At 36.9% G+C, this 27,070-nt stretch overlaps 2 protein-coding genes across 6 annotated transcripts in view; one reads left to right on the top strand and one right to left on the bottom strand.

Annotated features, from left to right (window-relative positions):
* LOC124296726 (acyl-CoA Delta-9 desaturase-like) overlaps positions 1–17,958 on the bottom strand; it is a 27,838-nt gene extending 9,880 nt beyond the window's left edge. Inside the window, exons 1-2 of one of the 3 annotated variants that reach the window (XM_046747032.1) lie at positions 3,533–3,667; positions 3,297–3,453 (exon numbers count right to left, since the gene is read on the bottom strand). The gene's annotated coding sequence lies outside the window, so the exon portion shown is untranslated. Of the gene's footprint in view, positions 1–3,296; positions 3,496–3,532; positions 3,668–17,844 lie in introns of those variants that run through there. The other 2 variants (XM_046747036.1, XM_046747031.1) reach the window with 2 other exon arrangements.
* Positions 3,492–27,070, top strand: LOC124296724 (glutamate receptor ionotropic, delta-2-like). 3 transcript variants are annotated; one of them, XM_046747021.1, is made up of 9 exons: positions 3,492–3,677; positions 14,403–14,599; positions 15,676–15,860; positions 15,960–16,352; positions 19,982–20,149; positions 20,697–20,923; positions 21,221–21,423; positions 21,620–21,885; positions 23,985–27,070. In XM_046747021.1, exons 1-9 carry the CDS (start codon positions 3,509–3,511, stop codon positions 24,589–24,591), a joined length of 2,415 nt encoding a protein of 804 aa, XP_046602977.1. In that variant the 5' UTR covers positions 3,492–3,508; the 3' UTR covers positions 24,592–27,070. The 3 variants fall into 3 exon arrangements, with proteins under 3 accessions (XP_046602977.1, XP_046602976.1, XP_046602978.1); XM_046747020.1 differs by having other exon boundaries at positions 23,970–27,070; XM_046747022.1 differs by lacking the exon at positions 3,492–3,677 and adding an exon at positions 8,322–8,363 and having other exon boundaries at positions 23,970–27,070.

Raw genomic sequence — 27,070 nt, 5'->3', positions numbered from 1 at the left:
ACATTACTCTTCAAATATAAACAATATGTCATCAAGTGCTGATATTATGTTCAGGTAGCTCAACACAGGCACGTGGCATAACATTTGTCCGACAGAATTGTATGGAGGTTTGCGGAGAGATGGTAGAAAGGTCACATTTCTATATCTATATAGACAAGTATGTTTCTGACATTGCATCATTGTATCAGTTTTTCAGTCGTTAAAAAGCGAATGCAGTTATAACATGCGTATACTAATTAGAACAATTAATAATGTGCTCATCGGTAGTCGTGGCTACATAATGCAAAATGCCTGGTAACAAGGTCGTTCTTTAATAGCCTGAAACAATTTTCAGAGAATTTGCCAAATGAGTTATGAAAATGAAATGTAATGTGATTTTTCTCTTCAAGGCTTACTTCGACTATGGAAATTCCGGCATTTCACCAAATATTTTCAAGAGTGTGAGTCACAGAGTGTCGATATAATTGATATCTCGATTTATAATTATGAAATGGAATAGGCAGCTATTATACTGTTAGACCATCGCTCTGAAATATCCCACCGTATCGTATTGTACTATCGATCCAAGTAGATAATCAAATTGATAATGTACGCGTAAAGGATATCCTCGTCCGTTGCGACATCTGTGTTTGTAATTTGCTGTGGTGGATCTACACCGTCTATTAACCCAGAGAAATTGGTTTCAAAAAAGCCATTTGAATGAAATAAACGCCAGGTTTTCTTGTAGAAAATCATGAATAAACATGACGAGAAATTAAGGAACTATATTTCAACAGATCGACATTTTTTTGAAAGCTACAGGTTTAAAAAATATTAATTTTCAGGTAAACACGTAACTGTAATTGCCGTGACATTTCTGCTTTACCATTAATTCTAAAAAAATCATACGCGCATGGTGTTTTACCGATAAAAAAAAAACTCTCAAAACAATGCTTCCAATACGCTGTCAATATCTTGATTACTTCTTGAATTGTGAGCGTTCAAATATGACTCGAGCCTGTAGTGCACTAAAGCGGTTATGCGAACAAAGCTTAATTGGATGCTTAAATCTCGAAAATTATCACAGATATTAGGATAAAATAAATACCATAATTTAGATCGGAAAATTTTTCACGGAACTCGCGATGGATTTTTTATACTTGATCCCAAAGATATTCGCAACCCGCGCTGAAATAGATGGAAAATCCATTCACAAATTTCAAATTTCTTAGACGTCGATGTCTCATAACTTTGAATTTGTTGCAAAGGTACATCGAGAACAGACGAAAAGTCTCGTTTGCGTCTTTTTCTTGTCAAAAAAATCTTGACAAGTTCAAATCCGATCACGAGCAAATTTAGCTGCCGTTTGCATATAGGATGTGCTTCGAAACAACATCTCGTAAAAAAAGAGTGTAGGCAACATTTTTTACATATTTAATATACTTTATTTTTCATACCGACTATTTTTATCATGGAACCACGTATACCCGACAACCAATTATTCCAACACCTGTTTCGAAAGTGCGATTTTCGAAACCCATGGAGCGTGCGGAAAGTGACCCATTTCCGAACAGTGCAGTAAAACGCCATTTACGCATGTTGATAAAAAATTAAGTATTCGAACAAAAAGTGTCACAAGCATTCCGAATCTTCCACGTCTCCGATTACATTATGAAATAATGGACCACACAAGAATTTCAAAAATATGCAATTCTCAGAATTTCTATTCAATTTTCACAGAATTTCGTACGTGGCCTTCAATTTACATAATTCTTAATTTGTTCGAAATTACCATAGAACATTATACCAATATTGCTGATAAAAAGCGATAATTGTACGAAGCTAAAGACAATATGCATCATGAATGTTGTGGTGGAAAATGCAAATGGTAATTAGTGAAAAAAGCCACGCAATCGAATGAAAAATACAACGTTAACCGACCGTGGAACAATAATCGTCGTTTATGTGTGTAATAATTACAATTCCATTGCAAACTTCCCGCGGGAGCAGTCCTCGATAACGTCAACAGACGTGACAGATCCGTACGAACGATATCATATAATTCTCGGTCATTCGGGACCCGTAATGTTTCTAGATTCACATCTCCGACTTGCAACACCATCGAGCAAGTCTCACCACGAGAAAATATCCACTTTCTTACTTTATTTCGCGAGTGCCGGTTGGCAAGATAAACTCTATGGGCATACGATTTTTTATTATTTACCCAAGCTTTCGAAGGTTTCGTTACAACTTCGTTACACGTACCGCAATCCTTCTTCCGTGGTGGATTCGAATGGTTAGTCCTTACCTGATTGTGAGCAGAATCGGTTGTCGAGACGATAATAGGCTGATGGTAATATTTGATTGATTCACCATGTCCAATTTTTGGGTCAGGATCGAAAATTTAGGCGTTTGAAATATCATCGATGAGATCGTTAGGTAATTCTGCACTGATATACATCGGTATGGAAAAAAAAGAAAGCAACTCGAGTAATAATAACTAGAAAGCCAATCGCATACTCGGAAAATCTCACGTCAGAATTTGAGCTACAATGAACGAATGCTCATGTCGATTTCGACGTCGACGCGTATATCTCCAAATATCAAAGTGCTCGTAGCTCAAACGCGAAAAAGAGAATGGCAGCCCTATTCTATACGCAATTCTGAACAAAAACACGTCAACACGTTTTCCTTAGACGCGGAAATGAAGAAATGTGATTGATTCTACGAAATCGCAATAGTAAATCCACAGACTTCGTGCCAATTATTTATATCCGCGTCAAATGTAAATGTGTTTGAGTTTTTTTGTTCAGAATTGCGAATATAACGAGGCTGTAAAGCCGTTTTTCGCTTTTGAGATACGTGGACTTGGATCCTTGGAGATATAAACGACACCAGGATCATTGTGAATCGAAAGATGATTTTATTTTGACGAAATGCCCGCTTTCAAACAGTGTCAATAGATCATTTTAAACAGTGTTCTGACATTACGCGCGGGTGATACACTGATTTGGAGTTTATTATCGGGCCGGTAATCGTCCGTTATTCGAGAATCTTGGGAAAATCGTATCCTCGAGTAAACAAAAAAGGCGATGAGCGATACTCGATGGCTATCGGCAAGTCGCTCTCCCCTTTTCTGCACGCGATGTCCGTAGTTCTTGGCGAAGAAGAGCCTGGCTCCTCAATATTTAATAACCGGGTGTCACAAGGGTTGAAAAGTAACTGACGTGGCATTTGAAAGAGTTCGATTTTCGATTCAAGACTCCTGGAATGGGAAATGATGGATTACAGTCTAACGGCGCGGTGATGATACTTACTTCGACTTGATATCCGGTACTGTTGCTTCGACCAAACGTAACCCGGGCTTGTCACAAACTGGCGTTAGTTTTACCCTTTCAACAAGAAAGTACGAGGCAGACTTCGTTTGGCTGCGTTCAGGTGTCGCACAAAGAGTTCGTGGACTTCTGATGCTTGCTAATGGATATTTATCAAAATTGTACTATTCACTGATTACAGGTGACCGTGAACGATGAAGGGAAAGGAATGGCTCGACCTGGCACTCTTGTTGGTGTTCAGCGTTGCAAGAGCTGCGTCTCAGTGCGTTTCGCCATCGCCTCTTGGCCTCCAGCTAATGGTGGAATACGCGAGGTGGAGATCCCTGGACCAGCTCGTCATCTTCGACAACTTGATACCCAAGAGTGAGTTTGACGAAGCGCAAGCGAATATCGCTCATTGCCGCAATTCTACTTGCGTTTAATAACTATCGCCTTATTTCCCGTCGTTTCTAATTACTGCCTGGCCCGTTATCGATTTTATTAGCGAAATGCAACACGCCTACTTAACGCCACGGACGAACGTGAACGCCGAGCGTGATATCTAACATCTACCCTAATGAGGTAGCAGTAATTACGAGTCAATTTGGAGCAAGGTGTAACGTGCGTAATATACGCTACTTTGGGTATCTCGTTCGATTATAGTTCGTTCCTACTTCCTACCTCATTAACGGTAACGGAATTCCTTTTTTCCACTGAAAATATTCGGGGACCGCCAATAAAACGGAACCTCGTTCTTGCGTGTAACATCCCGACGGCACAATTCTCGTCTTATTTGTTTATTTTTATATTTTATTCAGGTGCATTTATCCACGTATTTGTTATGTTATTAAAAAAAAAAAAAAAAATACTAACCTGACGGCTTAACCATCGATAATTTGTTACGAAATATCAATTTTATTCGGTTTGCAAAATCTGATGCGGAGTTTGGCCATCATTTTTCGTGCTGCTAAAATTGTAAGCCTCGGTTTGTGAGCCACAGCGAACACCGCGTGTGTAAACGTGTAATTTCGAAGAAACTAACTTTATACCCGGTCTCCTTGTACTTGTCGGTACGATGTAAATAGTATATTGTGCAACGAGTTTTTCACAATTAAAATATAAAATTAGGCAATTTTTAACGCCTGTTGAAAATGAACAAGAGACGCTGTTTCTCAATAAAATACTCGTGCTGTGGGAAATAACGAACCATTTCTCCACTGGTGGCAAAATATTTGTCCACTATTGGGCAAAAACTGTTTTAACCCACTAGTGGAGAAATGATTCGCTATTATCTAACGCGCACGTCATTCATTTAGAAATATCGTACGTCGTTCATTTTCAGCAGGCGGGAAAAATCGCCTATTTTTACGTTTGAGTTATGAAAAAGTTATTTCTAAATACACGCTCCAGGCAGATAAATTCTATGTTACGTTTCCGAAAGTTGGGCTCGTGAATGAGTTCCAAAACTTTATTAGCGAAAAATTAAAGAGGAACGACAGCAAAAGGCAAAATATGAACAAACCTATCAAGAATATTCTATGAAAAATTAAAAAAACTTTGACCTGGCAGTTGGCAAATAGCAAAATGAGCATTATAATCAGCATAACTAAGAATTTTCTATTTATAAAATTGTAGAAATTTGACATTGCATTTCTTTTTTTTTCTCTCTCTTCTGGAGTAACAGCGTTTTACATAGTTTACCCTTCAACTCCGATAATTAAGTGACATATTTTCAGTGTTTATTTGAAAAACTTTTGCGGCAACAACGAAAGTTTCTCATTGCGTATGTAAACTTGCGACTAAGTGTCATGTTGTGGCAACTTGAACAATAACGACGACATAAAAACAATAATGAATGTTTTTTACATGCGGAAATGAAAGCCTTTCACGTCCGTACGTAGGTGCTCGCAAAGTATACCGTCACTACCCAAATGGTAAATACGGATATCGTGTGTCGAAATGTCTAGCGAGAAACCTAATGCATGCCAGATTAATTTGTAGGACCATGAATCACGGTGAATTCCTTCGTTGAATGAAAATGTCACTTTTGTCAAATTGTCGTTTCTTCTTTCTTGCGCAGTTCGACACTTGACTAATTGACTGCCAACATTTTCACACGAAGAGCGATTTGTAAGACTTGCCATTTTTCGATCGAATTGAAATATATTCCTCGTGCAATTAAGCCAACTTTGACAGACTTTACAAATAATTCGATCCTTTGCCTAAAATTTTTCGTAACGTTTTTTTGGCGTATTGACCTTCACCGGGTATCCCAAAAATGTTTGTTATGCGTGTAATTCTCCGACCACAATCAACCGGTATACGCGTAACGGGTCCTCTGATAGCCAGAAGTGAAACTAAGCAATCCTTACGTTTATCTGAAACACTTATCACTACGGAAATAGAAAGCCTGTATACCCACTACTTGTATATAATAATAATAATAATAATAATAATAATAACTATAATATATCGGGTTATAATACGTGGAAATGTCCTACGGGCAATGGATAAACCCGCCTGTATTCATGCAATTTGGGGTAAATTTTAACAACAATGAACTATGCCTTGAAAATAGCGAGGAGTCAGCCAATCGAGGCCAATGTCACGTAATCTCGATGGGTAAAATCTATTCTCAGTTGCCGAGAAGTAAGCAAACTTCGGTAAATTTACATTGCATAATTTATTCGCAAAACATTTCCACGAAACATTACAAATACGGAGATAAACACAAATAATTTAACATACAAGTTGAAAGAAAATCAAAGCACTTTCGAAATGCTGATCGCTACAGTCCGGAGCTAAATAAGCTTACTTCCGACGTACTGATTCCTTGAAAATATAACTCATAAAGCAGATTGACAGAGAAAAAACAAAATTTCTCTCCGAGTTTACATTTAAATAAATAAATTTTAATTCTATACATCGAATAAAAACCAAAATCTTCATTTATTACTTATGAAGTTTGCTTTTGTTTTTATTTTTTTTTTACGTTGATAAATAACACCGGTCAACACAGATTTTGAGTCTGATTTTTAGATGTCAAATTTTGATTTGTTCCACGTAAGTGATGAAATAAAAAATAGTTTTAAGTTTATTTGATTGTTATTTAGAATAAATGTTTGGGAAAATAGGTAATTTTTCGTAAAATCCGAAATATCGTTCCGAAATATACTAAAACTATTTTTTCTTTTATTAGTTATGTGGAAGAGATCAAAATTTCACATCTAAAACCGTCCGAAAATTCGCGTTGACCGGTGAAATCATTATCACGCCGATTCAGCAATCTCCACTGTACAAGCAGCTTGTAACGTGGCCTTGGATAATGCACCGAAGGCAAAATGCGGTATTCGCAAAAGCGCTCAAGTGGCCATTGCATTCTCTTTGAGTGCTCGCGGTGTGATTATTGAAACAGAAAAAAAAAGAGGTACAGAAATCAATCATTGGATGGTTCACCCCGTTACAACGTCCTCCTCACACCGGCAAATTAATGGCACCGATTAAGCGGATATCACGTGACAGTGATAGTTGATGAGGTCGGGAGTAATGGATAGGTCTATCAATTATCTGAATGCGTCGAGTAATCTCACCCAATCTTGTGTGGTACAAGTTGTTACACGCTTAGGACAGTGGTGGCAAATTTAATTTAATGCCGATTCAACGGTACCATATTTTGTAGAATTCCACGCCACTTTGGTCCGAACACGTGTCGTAAAAAACTAAGTTTTGTAATCATGTGACACAATATTTTAACACTAAAATATATTAACGACGTTACACAACACTGGAAGGGGTTTTTCATAATCAATACCGGTAATGATCTATATGAAATAGCAGTTTTACACTAATTAATTCTGTAATTTCCAAGATTCTCGATAATCGAGCGAAGAAAGGCATTTTTTTAAGACCTAGTCTTTTACGAGCTAGGTCTCTCATTACTGAATTCAAAAAGTGTAAGAGGCTCTCTCCGTATAATTTACATCAAATATTATACATAATACGAGTTTAGAATAAGACATTTTATTATAACATGTAAAAATACACAAGTTTACAGGTGAAACTCGGTAAAAAGACTCAAATGTGTCCGAAACTTGTACGGGAGGAACAACAAAGCAGACGATTTTTTTCACTCGCACTCACTTTGTTTCATAAGAAAATTTCACTCGTCTTCTAAATACAATTTGCACATCGTTAGAAATCATCTCACTCTTTCACCGACGAATTCATTGCGTTTTTTCACGTTGACGTCAAAGACTTTTCATATCGATAAAACTACGGCTGATATATATATATATATATATATATATATATATATATATATATATATATATATATATATATATATATAATGCATGTTCACGCAATGCGAGCCTGTGATAAACTGAGGGACTCGTAAGGATAGCTATGGATACTAATAACGCTATTCGGGGTTAGTTTCACTCAAGACATCGTTGTCAAATTCGAAAGCACACCGAATGACGAAACACCTGCGGTTTTTAGTAGTGATAAATTAAGTGTTTTATATTGAATAACGATGAAACGGTGTTGTGAAGAAACAAGCAACACAAGTCGTCAGATTAAACCTTTCAGTCACAGTGGGATGCTGAGCGTTCTACTTCAAAAATTTTAAAACAGTTTATTGACAACTTCAAATGATCTCCGTTACTTCGTATAATCCCAAATATCTCGAGTAAGAAGTTTCGGCTTTTGCGGCTTTAAATTCGCCGTAATGGATCGACTATCTTGGATTTAGAGGTGATCAAATTCTGACTTTAGATTCGTTATCAGCGACCCCGAAAACCCTCCGAGTAATAAAATTCAGGCCAAAACATTGAGCTGACAAACTTGGGACTGAAAGGGTTAATCACACGCGCGAATGTTGTTTCATCGTTGAGGAGGAGGAATATCTGCATACATCCTTCGATGATCTTTACCATCAAAAGTGTCTCTACGAGAGAAAGGAATCGTTATCAGGGAATGACGATCCACAACACCCAATGAATATGGATGTTTGCATCACGACGAACAACGAAGAACAATTACTCAATATTTCGGATCAGGGATGTCAAGGTGATCGAACAGATTCATAAACCGTAAATTTGGTCGGAAATTTTTAAAACAGAATGCGCAACAGTGACTATATTCGCGTAAAATGACACGTCGCGTAAGTCGCGTAATGACGAAGACTGAGATGCGAAGACACCTTTCAATCGAAAACTGTTTCAAAAATTTTTAATTATTCATCGCCCACCTCTAAGACGAATCCTGTTTTACCAAAAACTGCATTCGAAGAAATGCGAATATCTCCGGTTTACTCCAGTTCAAGCAGGGGGTTCAGTGCGGGAGAAAATGAAGAGACAGGCACAGTCCTTTTCCACTTGAGCCGAATTCCACGACTGGTCCTAGTCGAAAGTCACTGCCCGATTTTCCGATTTTTAAATTCGGCACAGTCTCGGAGAAAGAGACGGGAATCCTCGCCTCCCTCCCTTGGCCTCAGCCACTAACAATAAGAAGGAAAGAAGCAAATTTCCGGGTCATCGAGTCGTAGTTAACGCTGAGAAACAAAAACAATTCCTCGAATCAGTCTTGATATTGTTTTGATTTTTCTTCGGCTTATCTATTACACTCTATGACTGAAAGAATTTTTCATCAATTCTACACGGAGTGACAGTTTCGATGTTTAAACGATACACGGATCTACTTCTTTCGTAAGAGTGATAGAATTACTTTCAAATTCTCAAGATTCCTTTCTCGCATTTGGAAAGTGGTGAAGAATCTTTTCAAAGCAAGTAAAAGTAAATCATTTCACCGAATCTAAAGGTCACCGTCGGAAAAACACTTTTCTCAGCTTACAATTGGTACGTACACATGACTTAGCTACCTTGGGAATAATTGCATCGGAACCAGAGTTGGTCATTTGTTTCATCCAACAGCTCACGTGACATTTGTTACGAAGCCGTTCAAAGGATGCAGTGACGAGAAAACAATAAACGTAAACTCGGGTCAAAAAAGTTGGCGAAACAATAAATTATAAAACATGGAGTTGAAAGATGTAACCGAAGGTAACCCAAGTGATTTTGAGTAACAGAGTGTCTCCATGATTCGTGAAGTATAATAATTCAAAAACTGTGAATTTCATCCGAAACGGCTCAATTATGAGGAGCCTATTTCGGAGACCGTAGAATCATTTTACTACAATAAAAACATTCAATTCGTTTGATTTTGATAAGGCACGTTGTTTGCTCGTTTTCTTTATTGATTCATACTTTACGAGTTGCCTGAATATGAGAACTATCCCATATTTCCTTAGTTGATAAGTAAAAAAAAAAAAAAACAACATACAGATAAAATCATTACTGAAACATAAAACACATTACCGCATTCGGTAAAATCAGCGGTTGATAGTCAACTTTTTTTGCCTTTTTTTTTGTTTTTGGTGTGAAAACTAACATATTTCCCATGCTCGTGTGATCCCGTTTTAATTACATCTAACTTAATTCACTTCAATTTCGTCATTAAAAACTTCAATGTTTCACAAAACGTATTTACGTATACTTCGACACTCTTTTGTTAGACTGTACGTTTTATGAATCTGAACGCTTTACTCGTTTGTATGTACATGTGAATAATATTTGTATATCAACATTTTGGTTCTTTTACTTCTGAATGACTGAACCTTGAGGACTTCGCCGGATTACTGTAATTTTAATGCGAATTGCAGGAATAATGGTATAAATTATTCTGTATTACGCAAAAGATGTCAGCCCTGAGTGTTCCAGGCGTGTAATATAATATTGATTCTGATCACCAGTTTTTGCTAATATTAAAATGAGTTGAGGTTTTTTTGTCTGTTCGTATACAAGGGGTGATGTCTGGAACTGCTGAACCGATTTTAAAAATTATTTCACTAATAGAAAGCTGAACTATCCCTGAGTAACACAAGATATAAATTATGTTGATAAAAATAAGTTTTTGTTTGATTTCTCAATAATTGTAATTTAAGCTGGAAGAAAAAGCACTGCTTGACTGCTTTAACGGCGTGCGCGAACCAAATGGTTGGATATACGTGAAAATAACGTACTACAAAAATATTAGTCATCGGTAACTCTAAAAAAAGTCGACCCGTGCGAAGCCAGAGGGGTCAGCTAGTCTTATATGTGAACCATTAACGATGATTTATAATTCTTATCTATTTTTAATGGATTCGTTTTGATCGGAGAAAGCAATTATGCAAAACTCCGATGTCTTTATATTAGATTGATTCAGATTGGAGTGTTATTTTTTATTTCGTTAGAAGAAAGTTTAAACTAGTTTTAATCGAACAAGAAATCCTCCTGCGGTAGGTATAGGATTTTTAACACAATTTGAAGGGGCGCATATTTAATACTAATAATAAATCTAACTTTTTGTGCGGATGCAACCAAAAACCTGATATCAACAAACCAAAACTTCTCGTATTTTTTGTACAAGCTGGTGGACGAATATGATGAAAGGGTTGACCAAAGAACAAATTATCGTGAAAGGATTTCTAAAAATTTTGAGAGCTGTAGAAACGACGTGATCTCGAAATTTTCAATTGATAACTTTTCAAAAATTGATTTCACCAAAACCATCTACACAACCTCAATTTCGTCTTGATTAGTTTACCGCACCGCAGTTCAAAGTTTGCGAAAAAATATCTTATTTGCAACCACATAAAAACCAGATCACGACGGCAGGGATTCAAATATAACTACAATTCATATTAATTGTACGTTGCAAAAACACGATGCATATAAAATCACTGGAATCACTTTGCGAGGAATTTAAAGTGTTAAATGACATCAATTCATGTGATTAGGGACTTGTTTTTTTACTAATCAATGGTCGGTGAGTTTGGTGTTAGAATTTTTTGGCTTGTTCATTCAGTTTTATTTCTCTGTCAAAAATGTACGTTCAAAGATATCTTGAAAAATTGTAATATCGCAACTGTGCAAAATGTTTTTTCTAGAAATTGCTAAATGAATGAGTTTCATGTGTTTCCAACTTTTGTTGGTTACTTGAATACGACTTGGGGTTAAATATCACCAAATCGTTCGTTTACCAGTTTCTCGGAAAAAAAGTTTGCAGAGCTGTGATTATTTGTTGAAGTACTCAAGGAAAATAAGGCGTAAGGCAGAAATTAAGGTAAACGAGACCGTTGATTGTGATTTGCAAGTTAATTATCATAGGCTGACCATTTCCAAAGTTGTACAAGTAAGATACAGGCGAAATAACATTCATGAGTTAGCATATTAGCGCTGCTTACGTTAGCCGCTGATTAACGCCTTTCAGGCTTATTCGTAGGCGTGACTCGAATAGAACCCGGTATAATCTCAAGTTTATAATTAGTAATTATTTGTTGAGAAACGTTTGAATTATGCAGCATCGATTGCACGTCCGCACACTTTCATTTTGACGAATTTTTGTCAGCAGTTAATATTTTTACGGTTAACAAATAATCACTGATTTGGTTTCAAGTACGATGAAAATTATCACCCATTAATCGCTTCGGCAATTACTGTGATTGTCATTAAACTCTTACACTGGAAAGGAATCGGTAGATGTCGACACACCTCAAGGGTTCGTTCTCTTCAATTTCAACCGATTGCGGTACAAAGATTTGCCATGGGCGTCAATTGTGGCGGATGTGATGAAAATACAACAATGGCTAGCTGTTGCACCTCCCCGAGGCTTACGCCGGCGAGAAAACAACTTAATTAGGTATAAACTTATTGTTAGAGGCCTGTATCATTTTATGGAATATCCTATTGGAAACAGTTTCTGTAAGAGTTAAGTTCTTCGTATGCTAAGATATTTGTCGTAAAATTATTATGATTTATTTAGAAGATTTCGCCTTTCGTTTTTACCTAAAAGCTCCGAAATATATTCCGAAAGGTTAATTCAAGAGGAATACTAGAATTCGAACAACGTAGAAAACGAAAACAGATTTTCACACATTGCAAGGGCAAGTTGTCGGTGTTCCATTCAAATCGAATTATAAGTTATTACGGATATGGCGGGTGGCCGATAAGCATCGCCTCGAGCGCTCGTCGTTTCCAGACGAAAGTGTTTTGATAACTGCGATAACCAAAGACTTAAAGTCATAGACTGTGGGTGAGAAACTGATATAAACTGAGGACAATGTGATTCGTAAATTTTTGTATAATTCTACGGGATCACAACATCGATTATAAAAAGTTGCACAGGAATTATTCCTTTGTAGTTTCAGTTGTAATGATTCGAACAACGATTTCCTCTCCTCAAATTATTAGACGCGGAAATGGCTCTTAGAATGTGATGTCACATCATCTATCGGCTCATTTTTTGCTTGTAAACCTTTAACGCCTCACGGTAATTTTCTGCTCCCGTTAGATGACGTATATATTTAGGGCAGAGCGAAGGCATCTCATTTTGCAATTCAGTTCTGCTTCTGCTATGATAAGTTGTATTTTTATCTCCTGAAACTTACCCAAAACAAACCCAATAAATTCCATAATATTTTGTCTCGACTGGTAAAAATTTGAAAAATATCCAGATATGTTCATTGCAATAATAATAGTGAAAAGATGTGCCTGATACGTGATGGAAGTGAATTTGAGCACATTCGGATAACCTAGCCATGATATATATTGCCAATTTGAAAAAAGGTTTTATAATTGAAACGTTCAAAGAGTTTGAACTTTTATCTGTTTTTATGCGATTCTGATGTTTTGGCCTAATTTTACTTGCTGACCAGATCCCCAGAAACTATCTGTAAAATGTTACAGAAATTTTATTAACTTATTTTGATCTGCTCCGAAGATAACTGCGAAATTTTTATCCAGACGATCTTTTAAATTCTATACGATCAACAAAATAAGACGAAAATCTTAAAATCCAAGCGAAAACAATGTAGCTGAAAGATTTTAAACGTTCGGAACGTAAAACTTCTACTGAAATTGTTGATATCTTAGCTTTTGTTATTGAAATTTATGCATGTTCATTCTCTTACACCGAAATATCGAAGACGTTGATACTCCTGATAGTAAAATTAATGGTGCTTTGCTTACGTGGATTTACTTGACGAGACGTAAGGTCAAGATATTCGATCGGCAATTTGGGCGTGTAACTATTTCAACATTGATTAGGTATCAGAATTCACATTTTTTACTGCGGTATTTTTACTTCCCATCACCTATGGTGGTGTAAAAAAAGTATAGGTTTCGGTCGAAAATTACTTTTTCATATTCCAATGAATCTTTACGTTTTCGGTCCTTTAGTATCCGAAAAATAGGATTTTATCATGTTCCATTTTATTTCTTGAACGTATAGTTAGTTAAAGAAATAAAAAATTTCAAATTTTGAAAATTTCTCGCAATGGTTTCGAAAAGACTGAGTGAAAAAAATCTGAATTTTACATGAATATTCATTCAGCTCTTTGAACGTAATATGCTTCTGTCGAAAGAAATTCAAGCTTACAATTTTGGACAAACTCTCGCGATAATCTCGGAGACGATACGGTGAAACAATACAAAATTTAAACGACTTTACGGTCAAATACTGAACTTTAAAAATTGCTATGCTCTGTTTTATTTTTATCGTATAGTTTTATCGGAAAAAATGTATAAAACTAGTCCTATGCAAAGACTCCAACACAGTTCATTCGATGTTTATAGAAAATATTGTACAAATTGCTATAAAACGAATAAAATCATGCAACAAGACACAAGTTCATCAAAAATAACGAAACCATGTTTGAAAAACGAGAATTTCAACGACGAAAGATTTTAATCATACTTGACGGTAGTTCCAATAATCGAATTGGTTTTAATGGGTTGACAAATGCTATGAAAAATACTACTTTTATTGTTTCGTTTCAGTACTTCATACTTCAGTACTTCATTTCAAGTGTATGAATCCGTGACTCTGATCCTCTCGGATTTTGCTACATTTTTTTTCTATGATTCTTCCAAACAGCCATTATTTTATTGCGTTTTTTTTTTAAATAAAAAACCGCCACTCTTTTGGAAAACGTAAAAATTTTCAAAATTCCGTGATTATATGTAGAAGATTTTAATATACTGACTAATTTTTTATTCGTGCAAACAGAATGTCAGCGACTTTATGCCCGGTCATTGATGTCCTGCTGCAGCGAGAAAGGGATGAAAATATCGATACATACAACGCTCGACGAACACCTCACAGATATTTTGCCGCAAGTATTTTTGATCCGAAGACACCGCGTTGGGACGGTAATTTTTACGGACGGGCTAAACCTGACATCGCCCGACAATATCCTGCTGTTGGTAATCAATATTCACTTTTCATATATTCATATTGTTAAATAAAAAAATTTACACGCTTTTAGATCAAGACATACGAAAATTTAATTGATTAGCATTAGTTACGATCTGAAATTTCATCGACCTATTTTTTTTTTTTTTTTTCAACGAGGGGCAAGACTTACATCATACGTGACTAATATCTATGAAACTAGTTTGTAACTTTTACCTCATACGTGTAACCTTGGAAATTTATAGCGGTAGGTCTGGGAAAAGATCCTCGTATCAAGGCTGTATTGAGAAAAATATTTACCAATTTTTTTGTTTATTGATACATTTTAGACGTCACAGAGACGATAATTCACATTTCGCGAACGATGAGATATAATCTCGAAAAAGTAACCTTTCTTTCAAGACTATTATATTAAAAAAAAAAAATTCCAATTGTTTTTTAGTCGAAATGTCACTAACTTTTCGTAGCCATAAGATAGTTTTCATCGACAATATTGACAGCGATTTTACAAACCGAGTGTGAAATGTATGCAAAATTTTCTTTTTTCCATCGCAACTTTTCAAAGCAAGACAGTAAAGACACCTAAATAATTGTCCGGAGACAAATGTTTTGCAAAATTATACGTTGCAGAATATTACATGTCTACCAGTAACTGTCATAATTTTAGAATTAACGGCAATGTCGACTTGCTGAAGTTGCAAATTCATATTACCACCAAATTCGAAATCTCGTTTTAATTTTCTACAGATAAGGACAGGTTCTTCAAAGACTCGATTTTTCAATTTAACCAAAACACCTTCAGTATTATTTCCTCGTTGGTATTGTTTTTACTCAAAACAGACCGATTATCTATCTAAAATGACGTATCTTTACTAATTTAATACTACGTACCTATGTTTCGCAATCTGCACTGATTGTAAATTCTGCCTAATGTCGTATGTAAATTGTCAAATTAGTTGCGTATATCGCTTAAATTAGAAACTTCAGACAGCACGTAACATTGATTCCTAGAATGTTGCTGGCGATTATACACGAGAGTACGAATAAATGATTGTAAAATTTGATTTAACGTTACATTGCAACTCAGGCCTCGCAGAAGCAACTCTTCAATTACTACATCTCATGGCTGATAGTGGCAACAAAACGCAACGACGCGATAATTGACACCCTTCTCCGTGTTCTCAACATCGGTATCGACAGCGACCTCATTGTCGCGACTTCACCTCTCTCTACATCCCAGGCTCTAAACGTGACAAATCAATATCTGAACAGGTAATTGAGAGTAAATATTGTGCCAGTGAAAAAAAAAAAATAAATAAAATTTCTCATCAACTTCTCGTCCCAATGTAAATTTTTTCAATATTTGCACAGGACGTGCACTGGACTGCAAAGATATGCGAAAGACTATCGGGCGCCAAAAATGCGGCGTACTAAAAACCGCGAAAATTCAACGTACAACCTGGATTATGTTGTCCAGGAAAATAAGACGGTTTCTTTCTACTTGTGCCATGTCTACAAGATAAGAAACTCAGAGAATTCGAGCCTTGTAATCGACCCTCTGGGATCGTGGAATCCCGGCACCTACACGCTGAGGCTACCGGTCAGCGTAGAGCTGAGAAACAATTTTCACGGCTTTCCGTTACTCGTTGGAATTTTGAACTCCAGCAGCGAAGTACAGCCGGATAACATTGACGAGGAAGAGATGGACGACATCCTGCCCCTCTTGGACATCATGGCTTTCGTTGTCAGCGGCATTAATGCCAGGTACCTAAGACTGCGTTGGGTACTTACTTCCATCGATACCCTCACACGTGTGAAGGAACTTTGCATCTACGTTGAGCCACTGTTGAGTGCTGAAAAATAATTCGCTCTAGCTTTAAAATCATCGGTACAGCGAGTATGGATGATTGTTGTGCTAGTTTGCGAGATTGAATGAGCCTTGTTGTCAGTGGTTTAACAGATTTTCGTAAACCATTATAATATAACTGGCTACCTGATAAATGTGCTCCCATGTATCGTACACTGAGAGAAATTTTTAGTTCCGGTTATCGCTCAATCCTTGACTATAACAATAGTCGAATAGTTTTTTTAACGATACCCGTTTTACTGAATTTTTCTAATTACTGTAACGAATGAAATTCTTCTCAGTGTGGTATTTTTTTTTTTTTTTTTTGGAAACGCTTTAAAGACTAATGAAACGCATAAAAAATTGAAACTAATAAAGTTATACAGCGAGGATGTCGATTTTCTGAAAGTCGATTATTCAAATTGTTGATTATCGAAGTGGGAGAAATAACAATAATATTTTTTGGTAGTTACGCCCTTAAGCAATTATTGTGGTAGATAATTTTTTTTAATTTTCATCAGGAGCAAATGATCCTATCTGTGTCCTATACGACCTTTTGTTTTTGGTTGATTGATTTATACTTCAGCCTAAAAAAAGTGGTAAGAATTATTTTTGGCCGATACGGCCTTATGGAATTAAACGACGTAGGATTTTATGATCGAATCAGGAGCAGAAGATCGTATTTATCGGTCCATAACTTTGTCTCTTGATTAAACTATTATTCAATGTCGACGTTTCTGACCATTGTTTCACGTTTTGAGTCTAGATACGATCAAAAAAAAAAAAAAAATAGGCTCTCTTGTCTTCTTCAACAACAAAAGGTCGTCAGATGACGCTATGACCTTATGCCGTTAGACATGCAATGAAGAGTAATACGTCACTATCCATCGAAAATATTATTCGCGTTTATTTTCCGATTGAAGACTGCATTTTTGAGATAAAACAACCGTGTGAGAACTCATTAATCAAGTCGAAGGTACTGAGAGAAAATATTGCTAAAATTAGTTGGAAAATTAACCTAGTGTGTCCAATTTACGGAGTGCTAGTCGAGGATGTCAAAGCCCACGACGTAAAGGATCTGGAATACCGAACCTACCGAGCGCTAATCCTGGACTTCAAGACCCACCACGTAGAGGACCTGAAGCGCTAGTCCTGGTCGTCAAGATCCATTAGGTAGAGGACCTGGAACCCAGAAACTACGGAGTGCTAGTCTTGGAAGTTATGACTCACCTGGTGAACGACGTGGACAGCCAGAACTACGAGGCGCTAGTCTTGGAAGTTGAGATCCACCAGGTAAAGGATTTGGAGCGCAGGAAATACGAGGTATTATTCCTGGGAGTTAAGACTCACCAGATAAAGGACCTGGACATCTGAAACTATGGAGCACTAGTCCTGGAAGTTACGACTCACCTGGTGAATAACCTGAACAGGCAGAACTACGGAGCGTTAGTCCTCGAAGTCGAGTTTCACCAAGTAGTAGATCTTGAGCGCAGAAACTACGGAGCGCTCGTCCCTGAAGTTGAGTTTCTCCAGGTAGCGGACCTGGAGCATAAAAACTACGGAGCACTTGTCCTGGAAGTTGAGTTTCACCAGGTAGCGGACCTGGAGCATAAAAACTACGGAGCACTTGTCCTGGAAGTTGAGTTTCACCAGGTAGCGGACCTGGAGCATAAAAACTACGGAGCACTTGTCCTGGAAGTCGAGTTTCACCAGGTAGCAGACCTGGAGCGCAGGAACCACGGAGCGCTTGTCCTGGAAGTCAAGTTGCACCAGGAAGCGCAGCCGGAGCGTAGGATCCAGGAGGTAGAGAACCGAGTACTCGAAATCTGCGGAGCGCAATTCTCATACGTCCGCTCTACCGCGCGGTTGTTTCCAGACTGAGGAATTCGACTAGCTGATTTTCGTCTATTAGATATAGATCGATGACGTCAGGAGAAAAAAAAATTGTGACGTCACTTTCTGAACATCCGAAAATCCGGACTTTAATACTATGTATGATGTTAAAATTCTCAGCTCTTCACGTAATTTTGAACTCAAAGATAGTCTATTTATCAATTCATTCAGCAGGGATTTGATAAATATCTTGACCATATTGCATGCATGAAGACCACTCGTTACAAGTAGATGAGAGCTTTGAAAACAGTGTGTGATTGGAGTGATTGCAATATATCTTTAATAACTACGACTGGCTAGATGTTTCAAGTAGCTTCAAAATTGCTGTTCTTCACAATTGAAAAACCGTCTGTCAAGTGTGTAATGAATTTTGGTTTATTGATTATAAGTCAAATATAAAAGAATGGGAAATAAATAGACAATTACGAGAAATAGTTGTTGACGATCAAAGGGAAAATTATGCATTTATTTGGGTCATTTTGGTTTAAAAAGTCAACTATAATTTAATAGTAGAATACCCAATTTATAGTCCCTGCACGTCGCAACCCAACAAACTTGGTTTGATAGTTTAAAAAATATAAGTGGACGGCACAGGTGCATAAGTTAAAAGATATAAGAGACAATAGTCGAGTAAGAATAAAACAAAACAGTAACAATAACATAAAAACGGACGGTAAAAGTGTATATAGATAAAATTGAGCGGAACAATTATTCAAAGAATTTGAAGGGAGAGTGTTTGATGTGTCGTATTTATAATTTTAGAATGGTGTGACTTTCTTTATTGTTTCAGTTCGTCGTTATTCATTGAATTTGTTACCTGATCAGGATTTGAGTTAATTTCACACACTTTATGATTTCCTGACACTTCCATACACAACTCTCTCCTTCTAAAGTCGTAGGCCTACTAATTTGCCGATTTGCTGATCCGCTGATCCGCTGATCCGTCCGAACTTCGGTTCTTACTTTCGTCTATCAAAATATTTACATCGTCACAAGTGTAATGTTTATATGCCCAACCCGAGACATGTCAAGGACAGAATATAATTTGAAAGACTTCAGTTGCTTGTCGAAATGAACCGATAAGCGTAACAATGCGTATCTCAATTATTAGAAAGTACATTAGTTATAGTATACAATACCCAATTTTCCATTTTACAACTCAATTTGAATACACATTTTACATTTTTCGTTTAAAATAGAATTTCGGAACGCGTTTACATTTGTCTATTTAAATGATATTTTACAAGCATTTTCCATTTTCTATTTTAAATGCAATTGGTCAATCCCACTTACTACGTAGAATGCAGTTTTGAATTTTGAAACCTCGTCTTCAGATTTGAAATCTACGCCCAAAAAAAAATTTCAATCGTTGATTTTCACTGCATTCCGACTAGTCTAAATAGCTAATCGCTTTCCAAAGACCACTTTCAATCACTTTCTCAATTAATGAAAACGAGAAAATATATATTCCATCCTGAAAAAATACATATTCTACAGTTTCGAATGGAAATTGAGGTAATATTTTTGTTTCAATTTTGAAAAATGCCAAAATAGAGGGAAAAAAATGTACACGTTCAAATTGTTAGTGGAATTGCGCATTTATGAAATCACTTCACTCAGCCCCGATTCCGACTAATTGATCGATTATAATTAGCATAGAGCTGGTGCCCCATGATAAACTTGGAACCGTGGTGAACAAAGCTTGGAGTCATCTTCTTGGTGATGTGGTTTCTGGAGTCGTTGACATAGGACTGGGAAACATAAACGTGAACGACGAACGTCAGCGAGGCATGAGCTTCACGCATCCCATCATTCAGTCAATGTTTGTATATTCTGTGAAACGTTATGATTGTCATTTCCGCAAGGCAAGCATTTGAACGATCGCGAAGTCTAAGGTTGTCTTACAACATGGCGGAGATAATTGATTCACTTTCTCCGAATTACCTTCGTATGCTGAAAATATGAAACTGTGCATCAGGAGTAATGTCCATACAAAGAAAGGATTTGCCGAATCTACCAAACATGGCGAACTAAATGTTTTTTTTCCGATTCAATGAAAGAGTTATTGATATTTGATTCAACAAAAAAATAGCTATAACGACAACTTGTGTTATCAAGTGAAACCACATTTACTTTAATGAACAAAACATTTCTCTTTCCATGTTTGGTGAATTCGACCATTTTTTTTATAAGTAGTCGAGTAAAATGTAGATAGTTCAAAGTTACTTTAAGCTGTCTTAGATAGTAAAAATTCAATAAATGACTAGTAATCGTTAATTGTCAAGGATGACTGATCTTACTATCAAAGATTTGAACTCCCTGTCGCATTTCATGTGACTTGTCCACTCTGCATAACTAACGTTTTGCAGGAGAAACATTTACTTCCATCCCCCGGAATCTGGTTCCATGAGAGATATCTTTTTACAACCGTTCAACAATCGACTGCTAGGATGCGTCGCTGTTACCTGCATCCTAATGGTGCTAGCAATGACGGCAATAAATTACGCAGGGAAACTCGCTCTCAGCAATGAAACGGAAACCCATACTGGATTGGGTGAAGCCGGATTATGGTGCATCGGCATCATGTGCATGCAAGGTTCGCTCCAAATTTGCACTTTTATACCAATACGCGTATGGTCACAGACAGTGGGCAATTTGGAAATTGGACGAGTTGAGTTCCTTTCTCAAACTTTCGACACCTGAGTCAGCCATTATTGAACAACACGTGTTCAAGTGAATTCTCCTGATCCCAAGCATTTTAACGTACAGATTTCAGGTATAATTTTAACAATCCGGTGCTAGAAAGCAAATTAACTCTACGTGCTTGCCAAAGCAAACCAACTCGCACGCACCAAAAAACACATCCTGCACAGAAATCACGGACTATTTACAGGGTCACCTTGGAGTCCCCGAAGTCCATCTGGAAAGATAGCGCTTTTAAGCTGCCTGATATTTGCACTCGTTATTTACAACGCGTACGCCGGTTTCATCACGTCAATACTTTCGGTACAAGCTGTGGGAATCAAGTCATTGGCGGACCTTCTTTTCAACAACTACAAACTCGGGTACAGTGGAAACGACGACGAGTATATACGGGTGAGCCTTGCGTTTGACACATATCTAAAATTCCGTGGAGACCCGAAATTTTATGCTGCATCGGTTAAAGAATTTGTCATCTTCCTCGATAAGATAATTGAGCATTTCAACCGAAACTGTGGGATATAATTTTTTTTGGCTTTCCATTGGCTGCAAACCCGTTGACTCCATTGAATCGATGTCTCTGCTTAAACAGAATGCAAACGACAGTAATCTGCGTGAGCTGTACATCAAGGCTTTCAATGGTCGCGAGGCTGGGGTAGACACCACTTCCGGTCTGCAAAAAGCTGCAAAAGGTGGTTACGGATTTTTCGTAAGTGCAAGATTGGCTCGGCGGGCTCTCCGCACGACTCTTCTTCACAATCGATGCTCCCTCAAGGAGCTTGTAATTCCCCAGACCTTCACAGTCGTCGCTTTACCAATGGCCCACACCTGTCCCTACAAGAAGATCATCACTCATAGGTGAGCGAATAGCACGCGAATTACCCGCGAGTATGCGCTTTACTGTAGGTGCCACTTCATCGACTTCTTTCACGTCAATAAAACCGTCTACGAAGCTCTTAGTCCGCCATTCGCTGTCAGTTGAATGTATTTCTTGAGAATTTCTGAGTGCTGTCAATAATCATAATTTTGAATATAGCATTCAACTATACAGCCTCGGTGTTGAAAAAGTAAACGATTTTATCAACTTTGAAAAACTTGTCTCGCATGAATCGGACTTCCAAGATTGTACCGTGCATTATTTCTGTCTAACGCAAGCGTTTCATGAAAATTTATACAAATCCGGATAGTAAACTTGTCGAGATGTCGACTAGCCGGCGTAATGCCGACAAATGAAAATGATCTGTGTTATTGCTGGAGATGGCAACAAGTGGGCAAAACGGTGACTACTTTCCAGAGATCTCGTAATGACTGTCAATAAGCCAACTGGGTCGAAACTGGGTCAATCGTATTTCAACGAATGCCCGCAAAAATGTCAAGAACAAGATAACGCCGAAACAAAATTTGGGTTTCGTATAGAACTCGGCACAATGAATGTGATACAGGATAATAAAACGTTTGAATTCTTGCAACTTTATGGTTTTGCTTGATATTTTTTTTTTTTTTACTGACGAAAAGTCAATCTGCAGTTACTAATTTTACACTATTGACTGTAAATTGATGACCTAGCTAACATTCGGTAACTTATAGTCAACATGCAGTAAAATATCAGCTTCAAATACACCGTCTTTATCAGTCTCCGACAAGTTGACATGTTGGAATCATTTTTCTATACTATCAGATTATGAATCTTGTAATATGCACGAGATCACAATGCGCGCTTGCTGGTTCATTGTTGGTAGAAATGTACTCTGGTTTTATTCAAGCGTGACGAGCCTTTGTTTTAAATTTTCATTTCAAATGTTGATAAGTACATTTCTTACAGTAGATCGAAATAGTTGTGACACATTTTTAATAATTTGTTCGAAGTAACTGTTGCGATTGCTACAGGCAAAATTGACTTTCAGTGTTTTTGCTGGAAGATCTTAGCATGGGTGACGTCATAACTATATTGTTTCCAATCTGTTGCATAAACTGTAATTTTTGTGCAATTCGCAATAGAAAAAATTCCATTCAATTATTTTTTAGTACATTTTTCGAATGTACGGTAAAAATAAAAAGGATTTGGCCCACGTTTGGCCGCTGAAGATTATTACAAATTGAAAACGCACCATTATTAAATTTTTTTTCTATCTATTTTAGAAAAAAAAACGTTTCAAGTAAAAGCTGCGTATCCTACTGACCACTACGAAAAAAGTATGATACAAAAATCACGTATTATAGTGGGTTTAGCTGCAATGGCAAAAAAAAAAAAACAAAAAGAAACGAAACTACCAGCGTTTGGTTTATTGCACGTAAATCAGTGAATTAATAACAAACAGTCTCGGAATTCATTCTAAGTATAGAAGAATCTTATCCCGAAATAATCATGCAAAATTTACAATTAGCAATAATAAGCAATCTACGAAAATCCGCCCTTTCTCTATAGACATCCACTTTACACTGAGAAAAGTTTCATTTGTCATAGTAACCAGAAAAATTCAGTAAACCAGGTATCGTTAAAAAAATTGTTTGAATATTGTTGGAATTACAAAAAACGAGGTACGCGTAACCATTTTGCGCTGTTCTAGATCCTTTTTTGGTAATTGCAACGCAAAATCAGTTTGTTCGGTTTACTTTACTTTTTTTAGTTAAACAAGGCTTTAACGTCAATTTATTGTTGCACAAGCATTAAATTTTCGCAACAGTTACAAGAAAATATAGCAACAGTGATCCCAATGAGAGAGAATGGTAACGGATACCAGACTTCCCGGTAACAGCTAGAAAACTAATTTTCATTTTGTACCTAGAACTACATTTTTCGATTGTGGTTTAAAATGAAAGCGGTAACCGGAATTAAAAATTTCTCTCAGTGTACGTATACAAAAATATTCAGACCTAAGTCACGCTTGAATAGAACTTAGAATTCGCTCAAACTCCTGTATATTTCGAAACTAATTTTGCAGCATAATGCGAATTAGCGAGGTCGGAGTGTTGAGCCGAATAAGCGAGAGGATGCTGCCGAGAATGCCGCAGTGCGAGGCCCCGACAACCTTCCACAGCGCTCGTCTGGCCGACGTTTACTCCGCATTTGTCATCCTCGTTACCGGGGTGATAACTGCCCTTGCTCTAGGAATTTTCGAACGAGTTTGGAGCCAGCGAAAATCGGTTCGAGAAAAACTCACCCGAGCGATCCACGTTCACCGGCGAGAAGGTCACGGCCACAGCCACGGCCAAGCGAACGACGCGGTATCGACCTCTCGGAAGAAGGTCAAGGAAGATTACCTTGAGGATTCGGAAAACGTGCTCTCTCAGGAACTTGGGCGACGTGTTTTCACCTCGAATGCTGCTGTCGGATCACCGAGAATCGGTTTACAGGGAACAAGCGCCGGGGGCGATTTTTCCATCGCAGGGAGACTTCGGAGCCGCGGGATATTCCCGACTCCGGGTATCCTCGGATCGTCAGATTTTTCAGGCCTGAAATTATCATCGCCAAGAAGACGGAGCAACGTTGCATTGTCCCCTGTGGACGATCAGGTTTCCGGCAGTAACGAGAATCCGGAACCTATTATTCCCTTCCACGTTTAATGACTCCTGAATCAAAATCTGATGTCAGAATTGCTCTGGTACGTCCGGATTTTAAGTACTCCTGCTTGGAACATTCGTTCGTGGACCTCGAACGTTGATAACTCAAAATGGGGACGGGGGCCCGATTTTGAATGGAACAATTCTGACATCGGATACGGATTCGGAGTAACCAAAAATATATTGGGAGGTTCTCTTGAAAGGATCTGCTCGTAGCGCGCACGATTCAGCTTGCTTACGATTAGTTATTTTACAACGATGAAAAAAGTATGCTTCTACGTGTACAAGAAATATAAAAAATTAAAAATTTATCAGACTTGTAACAACGATCAGAAAATCTTGCACAAACTTTGATACGGTAATATTTATATTTCACAATATCTTCTTAGGTGAACGCAACTTTGTGAAAATTAAATATGTAACTCTGAATGCATAAAATAGACTCTAAAATTATGGTTTATTCGAGACAAGAATTACATATAATTCGCAATCAGCGTACGCGCTTACCAGACTATAACATCACTTAAAGAATCGATGCTTACATCTCGACAATCTACGATACAATCGGTCGTCAACATTTTATTTCAACCATGACTCGCATTTTCGCAAAGAAACTACCGGTTTTCGTCACCTCGGGTCGAGAAACATTGGGGATGCATTTGCAGTCGCGAAAAAAGCCTTCTTCTCCTCTAAAGTAGACACGGTATTGTAAATGACTTGCTTCTTTGTTGTTTACATTTTTATTTCTAATCGTCGCATCGATTTTAAGCAATTTGGTGTACCTGCAAAGTATTGTGGCCAAGTCCGGTAAACGTCGATCAAATCCGCTCCACCTCTGCCATTCTTTGTACAAGTTCAGAGGCCCGTATGCAAATAGATACGCGTTGCATTTAGATTTCAAACTTTATTTTGAAAATACGATTTAATTAGTAACTCGCAGTTATTAAACTTATTGTCCTATGAAGGCAGTCCCATCGTTCAAATATTCTAACAATCAAACACAGGTTGAACTTCTTATCGATCGATAAATACGATAGATTTTGATAACACCATATTTGTAACGATGAGTGGAAATTTTTCGTTTGGAGAATTGAGTAACTCCGCTAACTTTGTAAAATTACTTTTGAAATTAACGAATTTTCAGAAGTGCAAATAGCTCTATTAGTATGTTTTTGACAAATGCCGCGAGGTAAAATTTTCTACACTGATTTATCGATGGTGTGAAAGTTAAGATAATCATAATAAAAGTTGCGATAATGTTGTTGAGAATTAATCTCAGATTTTTCGTGCATAAATTTTTAAAATGATCTTATCTACAAATCGGTTGTAATCGATTGATAGAATTTAGAAATGTCTGCAAACATTACAGATATAGAAACATAGTCTACAATTTACTATTTTCTACATTCAGCGACATACCTATATATCTGAAGTACTTTTTCGACGATTAGATCCTTTATAAGTGGCAAAGAAAAAAAAACCTTAAAAAAAATTACAGTTTTCTTGTCTACCAATTAATTTTTACAAAACTGCTTCTTTTTTGTAAGTTCTATAACGTTCAGAAGGCGCTTCGATTCCATGAGAAATGAAATATTGAACATGATAGGAATCAATTAATTCTCAGCACTTCGGGGGGTTCTAATAAGAATTTTAATGGAACGTCAAATGAATCATCTCGATCCAAACGTAAGCGAAAAGTTTCGACAATTTATAAATTCTTTTTGAATGAAAAATAAAGTCGTGCAAATCATAGTTGGAAGTCGTGAAAACATATCCAGAACTCTAAGCAAAACTTATGAACCCTTTAAAAACCGTCATTTCAAAACTTTGTGTTTTTCGGAATCTTACACAACTTTTCTTTCGTTCGCATTGAAAAATACTCGCAAAAAATTAGTGATTTACCGAAAATAAGGAGCTGCTGTTTTTTTTTAATTCTTTTTTTTTCAATTCTCAACGTCCAAAGTACGGCATAGAACTATAATATCACAGGTATAGAACTATAGAACTGTTTGAGTAATTTCCGGAATATTCTAAGCAAATGAAGCTTTCTAAAATTGAGTACATCCTGAAGTTGACACTCCATGTTTTGAAAATGATTTCTCGAACCCTGATCAGCTGAAATTGTTATTCAAAATTACGATAAACTCCATTACTCTGAGGTAATTCCTGAACTACTCAGAAATCAATATTACCGAAAATGGGGTGCCAATTTCACAGAAGGAATATGAAGATAAATTTATCAATTTTAAAAAATTCTGTAGTAAAACGTTGTGTGGAAATAAATTGCGTAGAAAAATATTCTCCATAAAATTATTCTCTGTAACAATTCTCATGTCAAATAAATCATGCAGAATTATTTCCATAGCAAATCTAGATTTTTCTTCTGTAGAACTACAATACGTACGTAGAACAATATTTTTGTAGAGAATTTACGCTGTCGAATTGATTTCCATAGAATCAACCCTCATCCCATTAATTATTA

Source organism: Neodiprion virginianus, chromosome 1, assembly GCF_021901495.1.
Source record: "Neodiprion virginianus isolate iyNeoVirg1 chromosome 1, iyNeoVirg1.1, whole genome shotgun sequence".
Taxonomy (NCBI): Eukaryota; Metazoa; Arthropoda; class Insecta; order Hymenoptera; family Diprionidae; genus Neodiprion; species Neodiprion virginianus.
Note: the sequence above shows the minus strand (reverse complement) of the source record. Positions and strands in the feature narration are given on the sequence as shown.